Source organism: Chinchilla lanigera, unplaced genomic scaffold (assembly GCF_000276665.1).
Source record: "Chinchilla lanigera isolate Chin_1 unplaced genomic scaffold, ChiLan1.0 scaffold00024, whole genome shotgun sequence".
In the NCBI taxonomy this organism is placed as follows: domain Eukaryota; kingdom Metazoa; phylum Chordata; class Mammalia; order Rodentia; family Chinchillidae; genus Chinchilla; species Chinchilla lanigera.
This window is the reverse complement of record NW_004955425.1, coordinates 16673619-16689549: the sequence shown is the minus strand read 5'-3', so window position 1 is coordinate 16689549 and position 15931 is coordinate 16673619. Positions and strand designations below refer to the sequence as shown.

At 39.3% G+C, this 15931-nt stretch overlaps 1 protein-coding gene across 3 annotated transcripts in view; it reads right to left on the bottom strand.

Annotated features, from left to right (window-relative positions):
* Nucleotides 1-15931, bottom strand: part of Reep3 (receptor accessory protein 3) — a 55650-nt gene continuing 39719 nt past the window's right edge. Inside the window, exons 6-8 of one of the 3 annotated variants that reach the window (XM_013514852.1) lie at nt 10434-10581; nt 4112-4257; nt 1-3522 (exon numbers count right to left, since the gene is read on the bottom strand). In XM_013514852.1, the coding sequence (XP_013370306.1) occupies nt 3466-3522; nt 4112-4257; nt 10434-10581 (351 nt within the window). In that variant the 3' untranslated portion in view covers nt 1-3465. Of the gene's footprint in view, nt 3523-4111; nt 4260-10433; nt 10582-15931 lie in introns of all 3 variants that reach the window. The other 2 variants (XM_013514853.1, XM_013514854.1) reach the window with 2 other exon arrangements.

Genomic DNA, 15931 nt, shown 5'->3' with positions numbered 1-15931 from the left:
TTACCACTAATAAATGAGTTTATTTTCAAAAAATACACTTTTAAAATTACCCATATACTGGGCTAAAAGGCAACTTTTACAAAGAGAGTAAAGTTTTGTAAAATTATTTTCTTTTAGCTATTAAAGTACATAGATTTAAAAGATGTTAGAAGAGAAAATGTTAAGCTATTGGTCAATGTTTAAGTAGGGCTGAGATACATCAAATCTTCAGAATACTACTGAAAGACTAAACATTCAAAACATTTAGGGAAAAAAAAGCTCTCTTCAGAAAACTTTAATCTTAGATGATATTTACTAAGAAATACATACTGCATATCGCAACAGAAATGATCTCAAACATTACTTGTTTCACAAATAACCTACACAGGAGAAAACATAGGAAATTGCTTTTAAATACATATTAGCTCCTTTTTCCTGATAAAAGGTATTAAATGAGAATTTAGACCATTCCAATTATAAAATAAAAATTACTTCAATATAAGGTAGTGATGATACTGATGATATATTTTAACAACATAAAAGTTCAAGCCCTTTCCAAAAGTACAAACTACATGTTATTTCAAGAAAGAAAGAAGACATACTTATCTAACCAATGTTTTACAGAAATTTATACACTTTATAACACTGCACAATTCTTTGGTGGTGAGACATGGAAAATGATCCCTGAAAACACTTTAATGATTTTGTTCCATCAACCAGTGTAGTCAAGTATTTATAATTAGTAATGGTGGCAGTATCATTTCTTAGCCAAACACACAGATAGACAATGAGGTGTGTGGAAGGGATATGGGTGCATAATTAATTACTTAGATATAGAGTTACAGCTAGTGCTTTTTTATACCATGGAAAATGGTGTACAGTATAACAGAGTAAGAATTGGTCAGTTATTACTTCTAAACAAGCTTGGCAAATGGTTAAGCACTGGTGAACAAGCTGGGTAAGTATACAGTTTAAGAAAGACCAGCTATGGGCTGGGGATTTAGCTTAGTGGCACAGCACCTGCCAGGCAAGCGCAAGGTTGTGAGTTCGATCCCCAGTACCGGAAAAAAACCAAAAAGAAGAAAAAAAAAAATACCAGCTACAATTTCTGGGTAAGTTCCCACAGCTACCGAAACAGTGCTCTAGGTCGCTTGTGCACCGAAGGGCCTGGCCACTGAGTGGAGAGGGGAAAGGCGAGGCACTCTGGTCTACAGGAAATGTACATCTTTTAAAATCAGTAGATGTAAATGCAGAGAAACAAAGAAAGACCTATTCCACCTTAAAAGAAGTACAAATGTGTAAGCTTATTACACAAAGCTCAAAGACAGGGCCATGCTAAAACACAGCAAGAGGACAACACCAAAATGTAAGAAATGTAAAAGGAGACAGAACATGGGAGAACATGATGGTATCAATTTCATATAAGGACGGCAGCAGCACAAACACATCTGGACCAAAGGGGAAGGAGCACGCTGAAGGACCTGCACGGCTGCTCCCAGGGTGGGGCTGTCGGAAACGAAGTGTTCTGTTTCTAAGATATAAACATCCATACCAATGGATAGTATGTGTGAGTGTTTTGGGGACTGAACCCAGGGCCTTGCTCAGGTTAAGCACGTCCTCTGCCACTGAGTTAGGTCCTTAGCCCCACAGGACAGGCCTAATGCTAAGATAATTAGAACTGAAAAAGGCAAATGGTGCCAGTTGGCGTCCGAAGACACTGTTTTTGATACAAGGTGACTTACATGACCTGATCAGGCAATGTGAGATGACACTGCCTCTGAATGCCTGTGTGTAGCAGAAGCTAGCATGATGTAGTATTTATATCGAAGTCTAGCACCAGGCAATATAAATAAAATTTGCTTCCAAGCATTTATAATTAGAATTCATAGGAGTTTAGCATAAAACTAGACAGTCCTTCAAGAAATGAAAAGGCTAAAAAGTAGTTAAGTAAAAGTAGATGTGGATATTCATAGTTTTAAACTCTGGGAGAAAAACGGGGAATGAATTTTTACTTGGGATTATGTATCAAGAATGTGGGACAGTGTAAAAATATTAAGACTACTATCAAGAGGCAATGTATGAATTATACTAATGTACCCCTGAGTAAACATTCTGTTCTCAGCCAATACTCCGAGGGGGTCTTGAATATATATTACCAGGTGGCTTACTTTTCTTAAAAGGCAGAAAAGTCAAACGTCCCACAAATCTCTCTTACTGTTCTCTTTTGGGCAAACAAATAGGCTGGCCAAGTAAATTATCTGAATAAGCATAGTAAGTACAAATTTGATTATTGATCAGAAAAATCATCACCCATAAAATACTGACTAAGGGCTCATAATGCATAGTTATTGGTGCAACCTGAAGAAAGCCTCACGGTTCTAGATCTCCAAATTTCTTGGATTAAACAATGATATTTCTAATAGTTTCTGATATAGAGGATTAATCATGTCTGTATTTTGCATGGACACTCATATTCAGAGAATTATCTCAGCCAGAAGAAGATTCAAATGATTTTAGTCAATGCCAGATTTATAAACCAGCAGTACATATCAATGCCAAGCTTGTGAATGGATTGGCTGTTGGATAATTTTATGAATTAAAAGACTGTTATACTGTTCTCCAATTCCATTTCACAAAAGCTAATACCATTTTTACAAACAGAAAATGTAATTGGTGTTGATAAATGTGCTAAGTTTAACTACATTGTACAGCTAAATATGGACAACTAATGTTTAAAGTAACTTCTCATTTGTAAAGAAGCTAACTTAAAAAGTTAAAATGGAATAATTAGATGTATTTTAATATTATAAATCCAATAAATTGAACAAATGGAACCCACAAGAAAGGAGATAATGTTCTTCAAGGCATAATCTCAACACGTCAGAATATGACAAACAATGTAGTGTCAATAAAATTTAAAGGCAATGTATAGATGTAAAAAAAGTAAACAATTTTCAAGAGTGCAAAACTAGTTAGGAAAGCGCTATATGAATACCAGCTTTTCAAATATTTGTTTCAAAATCTTTCAGTTAAAGGTGAAAAAAGTAGAAAGTATTACAAAAGTAACAATGTAAAGAATAACGTACTTCACTACTTACTGTATGGCCTTGTGATACCACTGCCTGATCAGAGGCTTAGTTACCATTCGCATGTGTCCAGACACAACACAGCTGGAGGTAAATGTAATGTAACACACAGAGGCTGACAGATTCTGAACCATAGTGAGTTTCTTCAAGTATACTGTGGGCCTGTGTAACATGGTTTCCTACACGTTTGGGTACATAAGTTAATACAGCTTGTGTGATTACCTTTCTTCAATATTTAAAAGTAATTGTTAAAGATGTAAAAATATTTAAATTCATGAAACTAAATCTTATTGCCACAATACAAGGAATCACTGTCATGTGTAAATCCTGAAGATAACATGTTAGAAAATGAAGCTGGTGCATTAGTATTACTTGTCTTAGGGTACTTGAAGTTTGATGACTAAAAATACACCTGCGGTCTCTTCTTCACCTTGTATTTCAGCGAACCATACCGCACCTGCAGAAAAAAAGTCTTGTGAAGAATCAGCTTGATTACTTTTCAAATTAGGATAGGATGTAATGGTTCACAACTAGAGTAACTTTCTGATCTTTCTGATACAAAGAATTAATTATCTTGTAAGCATATACAAAAAAAGCACTACATCCATACTCATTAAAATGCAGTCGGTAATATGTTGAATATACCCAGCAGATTATCATTAATAAACCATTAGCTATTATTATTTATGGATAAGCCTTTATTACTTCATCATCATATAGGGCTGCTTGAAAGCAAAACTAAACTTTGCTATTAGCTTTCCTCATTTACGCATGGGGGTGGGACTGGGTGTTCATGGTAACAGGGTGACTTGCTATGTGGGAATGCCGTTTTCTGCAAAATAATAGAAGACTATGAACTTGACATTTTATAAATTTCCAGGAAAAAAATCCAGATATTAAGATATACATCGGGTCTGCATGAAGACTTTTAAATGCTTCTCTACAATTCCAACTCTTCATTTATGGATCATTACCCTACATGATAATGCATCAGGGAAACCCCTGAATATTAATCCCTTAGCAAAACAGCTTTCTACTTGACTAACCTCCTTTCGGCCTTTGATGGTTTTCACAGATTTCATGCTCTGTGATCTTCGAAGTCCTTTGTGTGTCACCATCTCGTCATCCGAATATGGCCCATCCGCTTCTTCGTCTGTCTTCTCATCTCCGTCTTGCAGTGGAATTCCATACGCTAAGCAAGTTGTCAGAAATGGCATGTTTTGGTAAAAAGACACCGCCAGCACCGCACCGGCTCTTGCCGTCTGTCTGCAGTCCTCTCATTTCGCATTTGCCCAGGACCCTTCTCCTGTCTGTTCAGGAATGTGCTCCCTGCCCTGTCATTAATCTCTGTTCCTTACACTACTCTAGATAAAAATCGGAACTCACTTCCTCCAGGAAGTTCTCCTGACCATTCTCATTTTTACAATGCATTTATTAAAAACAATTTTTACGAGGTAACACATTCATCTTGTTAAAAAAAAAAAAAATCAGTGACCCTAACTAGATACATTGCAGTCTTTCTCACCCTCTCATGAATTCTGCCTGACAAGCATTGGCGAGCTCTAGCCTGTCATTTGTGCCTTTGACTTTAATTAGGGAGGGAGGTCCCCCCACCCATCTCATAAGGCTGGGGATGGCAGAGTGAACCAAAGAAGCTGCAACAGGGCTACAGCTCTGGACAGTGGGAATTCACTGGGGCCAGGTATTGGGGAGGTTACTCCAACTCTGTTGCAGCTGCTGAGATAAAAATCAGCCAGGCAAGCAAGAGTAAGTGGAAACACCACAGGCTATGATGATGGACGTTATGTCAGGGAAGGCGGGCAGCAGCAGGAAGGCCAGGGAGACCATTGGGTGCGCTAGCAGGCTGTTACGGGTAGCTCTGAAGACTTACTACTGCCGATAGGCAAACATTCAGGCGCTCAGGGTCACTGTACAGTCTGAGAGTATCCAGGCTGGAACTCAGGGACAAGAACTCTCCCTCCCCATAGCAGAGGTTCTCAAACTTTGGCACAAGGTAGACTACCAACAGAACGTGCCCGTGCAGATTGCTGGGCTCCACCCGGAGAGGCGGTGAGTCAGCATGCCTGGGGTGGGCTGAAATTGGCTCTCTAACAAGTCCCCAGGTGATGTTTATGGTAATAAGTCCTGTTTTAAACACAAGGGCCTAAAGCTCCTGGGGAGGACAAGATGGGGGCAATTCTAAGGCCACCTGCAGCGTGACGGAAGGTCCTGAAGTCAGGGATGTGGCAAGGGGCACCCGGATTTAAGTCAGCACGGGGAAGAAGAAGGATTTCCAGCATGAGGAGGAGGAAAGAGACAGAAGACTCCTTGCATACTAAGAAAAATACACTGAATACATGTTCCTTAGTCGGCTCTCCCAGGATGCGAATAATGAACAATCTGAGACTCACAAGGCAAACCTCGAAGAGTTCTTAATAAGCTTCTTACTCTCATAATAATAGAAACAACTTTAATTGTATATTAGGCAAGTACAGTTTTACACTGCCAGGATTTTAGGCTAGAAATTAAAAAGGATTTGAGGAACAATCAGTCATCCTCTGGGCCAAGGTCTTTGTTTTACTGCGTCAGTGAAAAGAGTGTGTTATGGGGAGAGCCAGGGCGGCACAGGAGCAAGTCTGCTTGGAAAGCCAGAGGCCGGCGTGGTCAGGGCAGGCCATGGGGTCACAGTACTGGGACAAAATCCTGATCAGTATAAAGTGGGAAAAAAAATGTACGTTAAGAAGTAAACAAAGGAAAAACATAAAATAAACCCATTATATCTCCTGGAAATGGGCTTTTAGGTAATCCAAATTTCTTTTTTCTTTTTCTAATTTGCCAAATATTTAAAAATTATAATTCTATAATTGAGTATAATAAATGGAAACATTTTGTTTTTAGGATGTCATTTCCAAATTAGGTTTCTTTTTTGAAAGGTTTCTTTATTTTTGTGGCGCTGGGGGTTGAGCCCAAAGTCTTGCAGATGCTAGATAAGTAACTATATCCCCAGCATAGTTTTTTTTTTATTGCTGTTGCTCATATAATATTCTTGATTGCAACATGGCAAAACACAGAATGAGAAACCAAGAGTCAGAAATGAATCAACTATGATCAAGAAGTTCTCTAAGGGCTGGGGATGCAGCTCAGTGGTAGAGTTCTTGCCTTGCATGCACAAGGCCCTGGGTTCGATCTTAAGCACCACACACATGCACAAAGCTAAGGCCAGAGGTGTATGTAGCACAGCAGTACTGTTCAATAAACATAGTCCCTGCTTCTTTAATGGCTTCTCATTTCATATGATTAGGAATGGGAATTTCATTCAAAAACTTATACATTTTATTTTTTCTCTTTCCTAATTTCAGCTAAAAAAAAAGTATTAACTTTCTAATTGCAGCCTCAGAAAAGATGATGGACTGCCTTGTTACTCTACAAGTATTTTAAAAATTCTATTATGTATGAGTCCATGTGCATTATGGGGATACAATGATGGTAAGGAAATGGCTGTGTTTTTCTACTCTTAAATGTACAGATCAACAGAGGAAAGATTCTACAGGGCAGTGTAATACTGCTATAAATAGAGGAGAAGGACAAGGTGCTACAGGACAAGGTGCATCCTGGCACAGCAGGAGAGCAAACTCAGCCTGGGGTGGGGGATGGGCTGGAGAAGAAACTCTGGTAGGAGGGACTGTCCCTATGCCCAAATCCTGGAAGACTGAGGATTCCACACAGTGGCACAAATGCAGTGGGAAAGCAAAACTAGGGAGGTACTGAATTTAAACTTCAGAGAGGAACGGGGGCAGGGCATTGAAGTATTTTAAGTAGAAAGGTAACAAGATTAGATCTGAGTTCGGCAAAAGATTTCTTCCCAGTACTGGAGATTGTAGTACCACGGACTTTGCACTGAGCTAAAAATTGCTGGCCTCAAACATGTAGGATCTTCCTGCCTCAGCCTTTTAAATGCTGGGATTGCATCGCAGAAGTGTGCCACTATGCCTGGCTTTAATTTTTTTTTTTTTTTTTTTTTTCTGGTACCGGGGATCGAACTTACAACCTTGTGCTTGCCGGGCAGGCGCTGTGCTGCTGAGCTAAATCTCCAGCCCCCATTCTAAATCCCCAGCCCCCGTGGCTTTAATTTTTGTATTTTGAGACAGGATCTCCCTAAATGGCTATGTTGCCCAGGGTAGGCTCAAACTTATAATCTTCCTGCCTCAGCCTTCCATACTGCTGGGATTATCCTAAGAACTAAATACTGCTAACATTTTAGTAATTTCATGCCATACTTTCCTGGTATGTATATACATTTAAAACATAACTTCACACTTGGGAGGCTGAAGCAGAGGGATCTGGGTGAGTTCGAGGCCAGCCTGCACTACTTGGCGAGACCAAATGGAGACAAAACCAAAGCGACACAAAACCCCTTCCAGTACAGTACAGGGAACTGTTTCACTATCTATAGGAGAGAATCATAATGCTCATATTGCTTTACTATTTTCCCCACAACCTGGATTTTTTTTAAGGCAGTAAGTCCTGTATATACTGACATTTTGCATGCTAATAAACCATGTTATTGCACAGTAATTTATCTTAGACATTTAATTGGTTCTAATAATTGTAATTACGAACGAGAGGAACTTTTTCTTGTCCAGTGCTGGGGACTGAACTCCTGTTAGGCAAGTGCTCTATGACTGAGGTGCATCCCCAGCCCAAGATGAACTTTCTTTTATATATATCTTTGAACACTTGCCTGATTATTTCCTTATGACAAATTCCTAGAAGTTTCCTGCTGAGTTAAAGGAAATAAATTTTGATTAATGCCAGATTATGATCTAGAAGGGTTATTTAAAACTCATACAGTGTGCATGAGTTTGGTTCTTAGTATGTTTGCTGTGGTGGTTTTAAAACATGTCCATGCGTCCTCTGACATTCTTTTCCCGTCCCTTAAATCTCATAGCCCTTTGTACTTGCCACAACCAACTACTCCCAAGAATGCTGCAGAAATGATACTACAGGGCTCCTGCTAGTTTCTCACGGGGCACTGGGAGCCTTCAGCAGCCAGTGAAGCCCAGCCCCAACCCCCACCAAGTAGAGACCACACAGAGACATGTGAGCGCCCCGCCATTCTAGCCACAGGCGGTTTGGCTCTCCCAGCCAGGGCCTGCCTGCGCTCTCCTTGGAGATCATGGCTGCAATCCCAGAGGCAGCCTGACTGCAGCTGCAGAACTGCTTTGCTGAATCCACGCACAGCTCTCGTTTGTGAGCAAGGTGGGTGACAGTGATGGTCTTCAGCCACTGTTTTGGGCCGTTTTGCTAGGCAATAATAGATACATAACTGGAACAGTCACCAACACAGAACACTACTGATTAAAATCTGTTCTTTGGATTTTGTGAAATTATTACTCCTTAAATGTACTATTTCTTTATGATGTAATGCTGAAGATCTTTTTCATGTATGACTTGGTCAGTTGTACTCTTCAGTATAACTGACAACAATGGGTTTGTAAGAGTTCCTAGATAACTGAAAATCTGAACCACTGGCCTATAAAATATAATGGGAACATTTCTGAGAGTTTGTAATTTGTCTTTTTTATAGTGTGATTTTTTTTCCCCTGTAGGGTAGTTCAACTTTTTACATGTAGAATAATTTTCAAACTTTTGTTATATTGTCTGACTTTGATGTCAGGCTTAAGAAAGTTTATCTATCCTGAGAGAATAAAAATATACACAGGAATTTCCTGCTGGATTGTTTCTTACATTCAAATGTTAATGCTTTAAGAATTTATTTGAATTGAAGGCTTGAGGCAAAAGTAAAAACTTCAGGCTCTACTCAACTTTTAATTCTAGCAGCTATTCTAACAATATCTACATTTAAAAGATGAGTAACATAAAAATAATGTTATGGTGTTTCATATTTGTGATCCTATTTTCATTTGGGCATTTGGAACATAACTAATTCTAAAATATAATTTTAAATAAGCTACTGATAAAGAATTTAAATATAAGGTCTAAATCAGCAAAAATATAATACATACAGCACACCATATAATCTAAGTCAGTATAACTAATTTTAAATGTATACTTTATAAGGCCTATATTAAGGACTACATTTTGTTTTTTTGGTGGTTCCAGGAATTGAACTCATGACATACATACAAGGCAAGAGCTGTGCCACTGAACTATATTTCCAGCCCGGGACTACATTTATTTTAATAATGTATTAATAAAGGTGATGGCTCAAAGTTAAATGGTTTTTACTACTACTTTTTTTGTGTGTAGCACTAAGTTACATGCCTAGTCCTTTATAATTTTTTTTAACAATTTTTTTAATTTTTGAGACTGTCTTGCCAAGTTGCCCAGGTTGGCCTCAAACTTGTGATCCTCCGAGCTCAGTTTCCTAGAGTGCTGGGGTCACAGGTGTGCCCCAACATGCCCAGTGGTTCTTCCTTCTTAAGTGCATCACTGTCTAAATCAATGGCCAATGGTTGATTACTATCTTTTAGATAATGGCTACCAACTTTGCAATGTTATTCATTCTCGGGAAAAGTCAGAAGAAAGTTCATTGTTTTTCCTTTTTATGGAACCATTTTTTCTTTTTTGTACTGGTTTTAATTTTTATAAGGGATGACTTTCAACCTCCTTCAAAAGAAAACTTTTTTAAAGAAAAGATTAAGTCTTTTACCTGTGGATTAACACATTAATAGGAAATGCATGAAGATCTTAGGTGTCAGCCTTGCCTTGAACTAAAATTTCTATTACATGTGATAAAATGAAGGAACTACACTTATTTATGGGTGTGCTTTAAGATCACAATAGTATATTAAGCACAGGAACTGTGACATGGTCATAATGTATAGTATGTATGACTACAAGTTAGTTTGTGACATTGAATGTGTAATTTCAAAATATTTTCCACCGAAACAGTCCTACTTTCAAATTGAATCATCTTTCTTCATCTGCTTAAACTTTGTTCTCTTGTCAGTCGGTATCCTAACCTGCCCACAGTGCCTATAGAAAAGAGTGCTGAACTGTGAAACTCCTCAACTGCTACTGCATCTTCCGAGCAGAGACAGTACCGATGACAGATCAGAGCTCAGCTTGGTGGTCAGGAAGCACTCACACCGCTGCTTCTAACAATTCACAGCCGCTGAAGAGGCCACTGCTACTATATTAGCTGGATGACTTCCATGGTCAGTGAAAAGCAAACACTAATCTTATGTACTTGGAGAAAGTGAGCTATGGTAAAATATAAAACTCAAAAATATAAGCGTAAAAGTAAATTTATCTCTCAAAATTTAAACAGTTAATGTGTTATTTTAGTACCCCTCCTGAGCCACAAGCCCAATTACAAAGGACCATAAATTAAAACAAGCGCACCTGCTGACTGACCGGGGGCTGGCTTGCTTTTCTTTTTTGCTTCTGGTAAAGGCTGATACGGTCTTTGTCCCACAGGCTCATCACCTTGGATGGCCGTTAAGTCATGCATACTGAAACTCCTTAAACGTTCAGTTATCGCTCCTTGGCCCTATTTAATAGAGAAGGGGTAAATTCAAGAAAAAAAACAAATTTCAAAATATTTAATATGCTTACTTTCACATTTAAAATATGAACACACTTTATTATGAAAGCCAGGAATATTTTGTTACATTAATAACATCCTTCAATATTTTATTATAAAATTTTCAGAAAAGTGAAAAGACTTGTACAGTGGACATCATGTATTTACATTTTGCTGTATTTGCCTTATCACGTATCTACTATCTATCCACCTATCCATCAATGCATTTTAATTTTTTACACATTTCAAAGTAAGTTGTAAACACTAGTACATCTTATGCCAAAATTTCAGCATTATATATAATTTTAAAATGTAAAAAAGTATGAGATCGGGGCTGGGGATTTAGCTCAGTGGCAAAGCGCCTGCCTGGCAAGCACAAGGTCATGAGTTCGATTCCCGGTACCAGAAAAAAAAAAAAAAAAAAAAAGTATGAGATCACCCTCAGAGAAAAAAGCATCCGTAATTTTGAGTCTTGATTCAGTATCCTGAACTCTAGTGACAATGACACTAGCACTTCGGAGCTTAGAGTGTATGATTTAAGGAAAACTCAGAATAAAGATATTTTTGTTTTGTTTTGTCTTTTTGAGGCAGGGTTTTGCTATACAGTCCAGTTAGGCTGGCCTTGAACTTACTTTGTAGCCCAGGCAGGCCCCAAACTTACAGTGATCCTCCTGCCTCACCCTCCCATGTGCTGGGATTACAGGCATGCGCCACCATTCTTGGCCTAAAGGCACTATTTTTTTTTTTTTTTTCCCCAGTACCGGGGATTAAACTCATGACCTTGTGCTTGCCGGGGAGGCGCTGTGCTGCTGAGCTAAATCCCCAGCCCCTAAAGACATTATTTTAAAGCTAAGTTAAGTCAAGCATGATAATAACTCTACCTAGAACAAGATAGAAAATTAAAGAGTGAAAGAACTCTGGCTATGTAATACTGTAATACTGCTAATGAACTCATTATCCGATCAGACATGTTTACTACTATACAACTTGACTGTCAGTTATTTTGCCTTAATAAGAGTAGATACTAGGCACAGGTAGATATTTAAAATAAAAATTCATTTTCTTTATTGCATTAACCACCTTCCAAATGCCTCACAGCCACATGTGGCCAGTAGATATAGTACTAGACATTACTGAAGGCTTCTCTTACTTAGAAAGTTCAATGATTTTATCTTTTTTTTTTGTTTTTTTTGAGACAGGGTTTCGCTATGCTGTTCAGGATGGCCTTGAGCTCACTCTGTAGCCAAGGCTGGTCTCGAACTCACACTCAGCCTGCCAAGTGCTGGGATTACAGGTGTGCACCACCCCACCTGGCCTAGTTTAATGATTTTCATCACTGCCCTTTGAAAGGGACATTCTCTGAATTTTCCAGATATATCCACATTTCCCCCCAAAAACTATAAAGCTGTATAAAAACAGAAATAATAGTTTCCAAATTTACTCATTTTAAATTTGCATAGCATATAGATGACTCATTTCTTACTTATAACTAGATTGAAAATATTCTTCTGTGAATCCGTGATTGCCTCTAGTTATAATATTACCATAGAAACTCATCCATTATGGTTCATCTCTAAATTTCCAAGTCAAAGGTGCTGCAAACACTTGGGTGTTATGCCAGCTTGTGCGGTGTTTGCCCGTGAGGAAACGTCTGATTCTGCCCAGTGGCTTACTGATAGTGTCCCGCATTATGTCAAAACCAAATGCTCCTTGCATACCCCACTTGTGCTGTGTATTTCTACCATGTTTTTTGGCACCCCCCCCCACCGGCTCCCTTGTACCAGGAATCAAACTCAAGAGCTTGCGCCTGCCTTGCGCTTGTCGGGCAGGCGCTGTGCCGCTGAGTTACATCTCCAGCTCTCCACCATGCTTTCTGAACTGTAACAAGGAACTATTAAAGGGCCTATCTCTCCATAAAAATAATTGGATTTCTTACATTTTAAAAAATATTTTTGACACAGCTCAATTCTTATACTTGCTTCCTCTTCACCGGCTATCATTTACTTATTAAGCAGACGGCTGCCAGGACACTTCAAAGGCAGTGAACAGTGCTGGTGTGAGGCAGATGCTCTGCGTTCTCAGAACTGCCATTTTTTTTTTGAACCGTCATTTTCTTCATCTCACCTTTGTGTCCTTTCTCAGTCTCAGTCTCTTCTCTTTCTCTCTCTTCCTTCCTTTCTCTCTCCCTCTGTCTCTCAGTGGGGATGGAGCCCAGGGTGTCGCACACGCTAGGAGAGCACTCTTCAGCTGAGGGACACTCCCAACCCCCTCAGCAGTTGTTGCTTTTTAACCCGCTGCACATACACACCAAATGCGCTTAGATCTCAAATGTCTCCAAAGGCCCACGTGTTACAGGGCCGGTCCCAGCCCATGTATTATTAGGAAGTAGAACTTGTAAGAGATAGGGTCTAGTGGGAGGAAGTGAGATCACGTGGGGGCAGAGCACCCTTGAGCGGGTACTGGGACCCTTATCCCTTCCTCCCTCTCTCTTTGCAGCTCGCTTTGCCCCTATTTGCTGCCTTGGTATAGGCCCAGGCAATAGGGGCCAACTTGTAAAACCTTAAGCCAAAACAAACATTTCCTCTTTTTAAGTTGATTGTCTCAACTATGTGGTTAAGGCAACAGAAAAGCTGATTAACATACTGTGATACCCTCTACTTGACTCAGGTGTAATTTCCAAGGCTAGCTGTAATTTCCAAATGCTGCTACTCAACAAAGTACATTTTGGCCCGGACACTGTGAGACATGCCTGCAGTCCCAGCACTCTGGGTGGGTGAGGCAACAAGCTTGCAAGTTCCAGCTCATGGGAAAAATTTAATGAATTAATGAGACTCTGTCTCAAAATAAAAAGGACTAGGTATGCAGCTCAGTGTTAAAGCACTGGGGTTCAATCCACAGTACTACAAAAAGAAAAAGAGAGAGAAAAAGAAAGGAAGAGAAAGGAAGACAGAGACAGACAAAGGGAAGGAGGGAGGAAGCGTGTGTGTATCACCCACAAACCTTAGTACCTTTAATAATTGTAATTAATACATATCTGAGGACCTCCTTCACAAATGAACTCACGCACAGTTGCTGCTTATGCTGTTGCATTGTGTTTGCCTCCAGAGCAAGATCACAGACATCAGTGTTTTATGGTGAACACTGGAGGGTTTCTTTTTCTTTCTTTTTGCAGTACTAGGGATAGAACCGAGGGCTTCTACACTGAGCTACATCCTCAGCCCTTTTAAGAATTTTGAGACAGGGTCTCACCAGTCTGGGTTTGAGCTTGTGACCCTCTTGCCTCTGACTCCCAGAGTGTGGGGATTTCTAGAGTGTGCCACAACACTGACGTTTACACACAGGGTTCAGGCATGGGCCACGGGCACCTCCGAGGGCAGACTGCACCATCCTCCGAGACTTTGCTTCAGGTACAGATTAAGTGTGGGAAGGGGAACTTTTTAGCCAGGTGTGGTGGTGCACACCTGTAATCCCAGCACTCCAGAGGCTGAGGCTGGAGGATCATCGCAAGTTCCAGATCAGCCTGGGCTACATCAGTGCCTTTGTATAAAACTTTCAACCTATTCTCTTCATGTCTTTAAGACTTTAGAAAATATATAATCAATGTTTTATAATTTTATAGATAATACATCCTTTAACAGAATAATTCTTATTATCTCATTCAATAATATATAGTTATTAAGCTCTATTTTCTGTTGATCCTTCATGTATTGTATTATAGAGAGCAGATAAGGCTGGTTCCCAGTTTTTAGAGAAATCTCTTTACTGATGGACTTTCAGCAATTAATCTGACCAAGCCTAGAATGGGCATTTATACCAGGTAAATAATATATTTTAGTGTTTTTAAGATTAAAGCAATATATATTTATTGAAGAACATCAGTGTCGAGATTACAGGCATGCGCCACCACACCCAGCAACCATAACAGTATTGCTACTTTGGACTAATTCTGTAGTGGGAGCTGCCCTGTGTTTGGTTGGAGTCCAGCAGCACCCTGGCCTCCGCTCAAGAGACAGGAGCAACCCTTCTGAGTCATGACAACCTGAAATGTCCCCTGATGATGGTGGTGGCAGAGTCACAAAATCACTTCCGCCTGAGAACTACAGTGTTAGTAATCTAAGAGGTTTTATGAATTAGGCTTCACCCCTTCATTCTATAGATGAGAAAGTGAATATTTAGCAAGATCAACGTAAATGATCTGCCCAAAATCTTATAGTTAATTAGTGGCAGAATCAGAACTAAACAAGTAATTTTATTGCTTCAGAATCTAATGGGGCGGGGGAATAGCTTCACTTTTCTTTCTAACTGCACAAATACTCTTTTTTTTTTAAGGTACTGGTGGTTGTACCCATGGCCTCACACACGCTAAGCAAGTGCTGTACCACTGAGCTTATCCCCAGCCTATGTATGTATGTATGTATGTATGTATGTATGTATTTATTGAGACAGGGTTTCACTGCATTGCCCACAATGGCCTCCAATTTGCAATCCTCCTGCTTCAGCCTGCCCAGCAGCTGAGATTACAGGCATGTGTCATCATGCCTGGCAAATATTATCTTTTTAAGGGGAAGATACCAAGTAGCTAAATATTCTTAAATCCTTTTACAAACAGAAAGCCAAAAAAACAGCAAGATGCGAAGTACTGGACCTAATTAGGATCATTTAAAGTCAATTAAATATCAGTAAGTTTACCAGGAAAACTGATTTTTTGATGGGTTTTTATGTCTGCTAAAGAGTTCACCAAAAAAAAGCTGCCAGAGAAAATTCAAAGAGAGACGAACAGTACTTTTTTTCACCTGTCCTTTATGAGGCAGTAGTACTGCTCATCTGTTTTTTTTTCTTTCTTTTCTTTTTTTTTTTTTTTTGGTACTGGGAATCAAACTCGTGACCTTGCGCTTGCTAGTCTGGCGCTTGAGCCGCTGAGCTATATCCCCAGCCCAGTATTGCTCATCTGTACAAAAGCCATCTGCATTTCTCATGTGAAAAGCTATGGAATGTTGAACATCCTCAGCAAAATCCTTGAAGGTCCTTTACAAATATATGCTTTGCTCAGACAAAATAAACTTGTACACTGACCTTGTGAACAGATGCCTGGTAATGAGGTCATAGAACTGAGTAACACTTTCAGAAAACTGCTTTATGCTGTAATAAATGTTCTGGTTAGATTCCTGTTTTCATCCTTAACATGCTCAAGTGGTTTAACCTGGGAAACCTAGTCATGGGTATTATTGTTCTTTAAAGATCATATTAAAATCCAAGAGTTTTTAGCCTGAAAAATTATACCTATATCTATATATCTTTCAGGCTAAGAAAAATATAT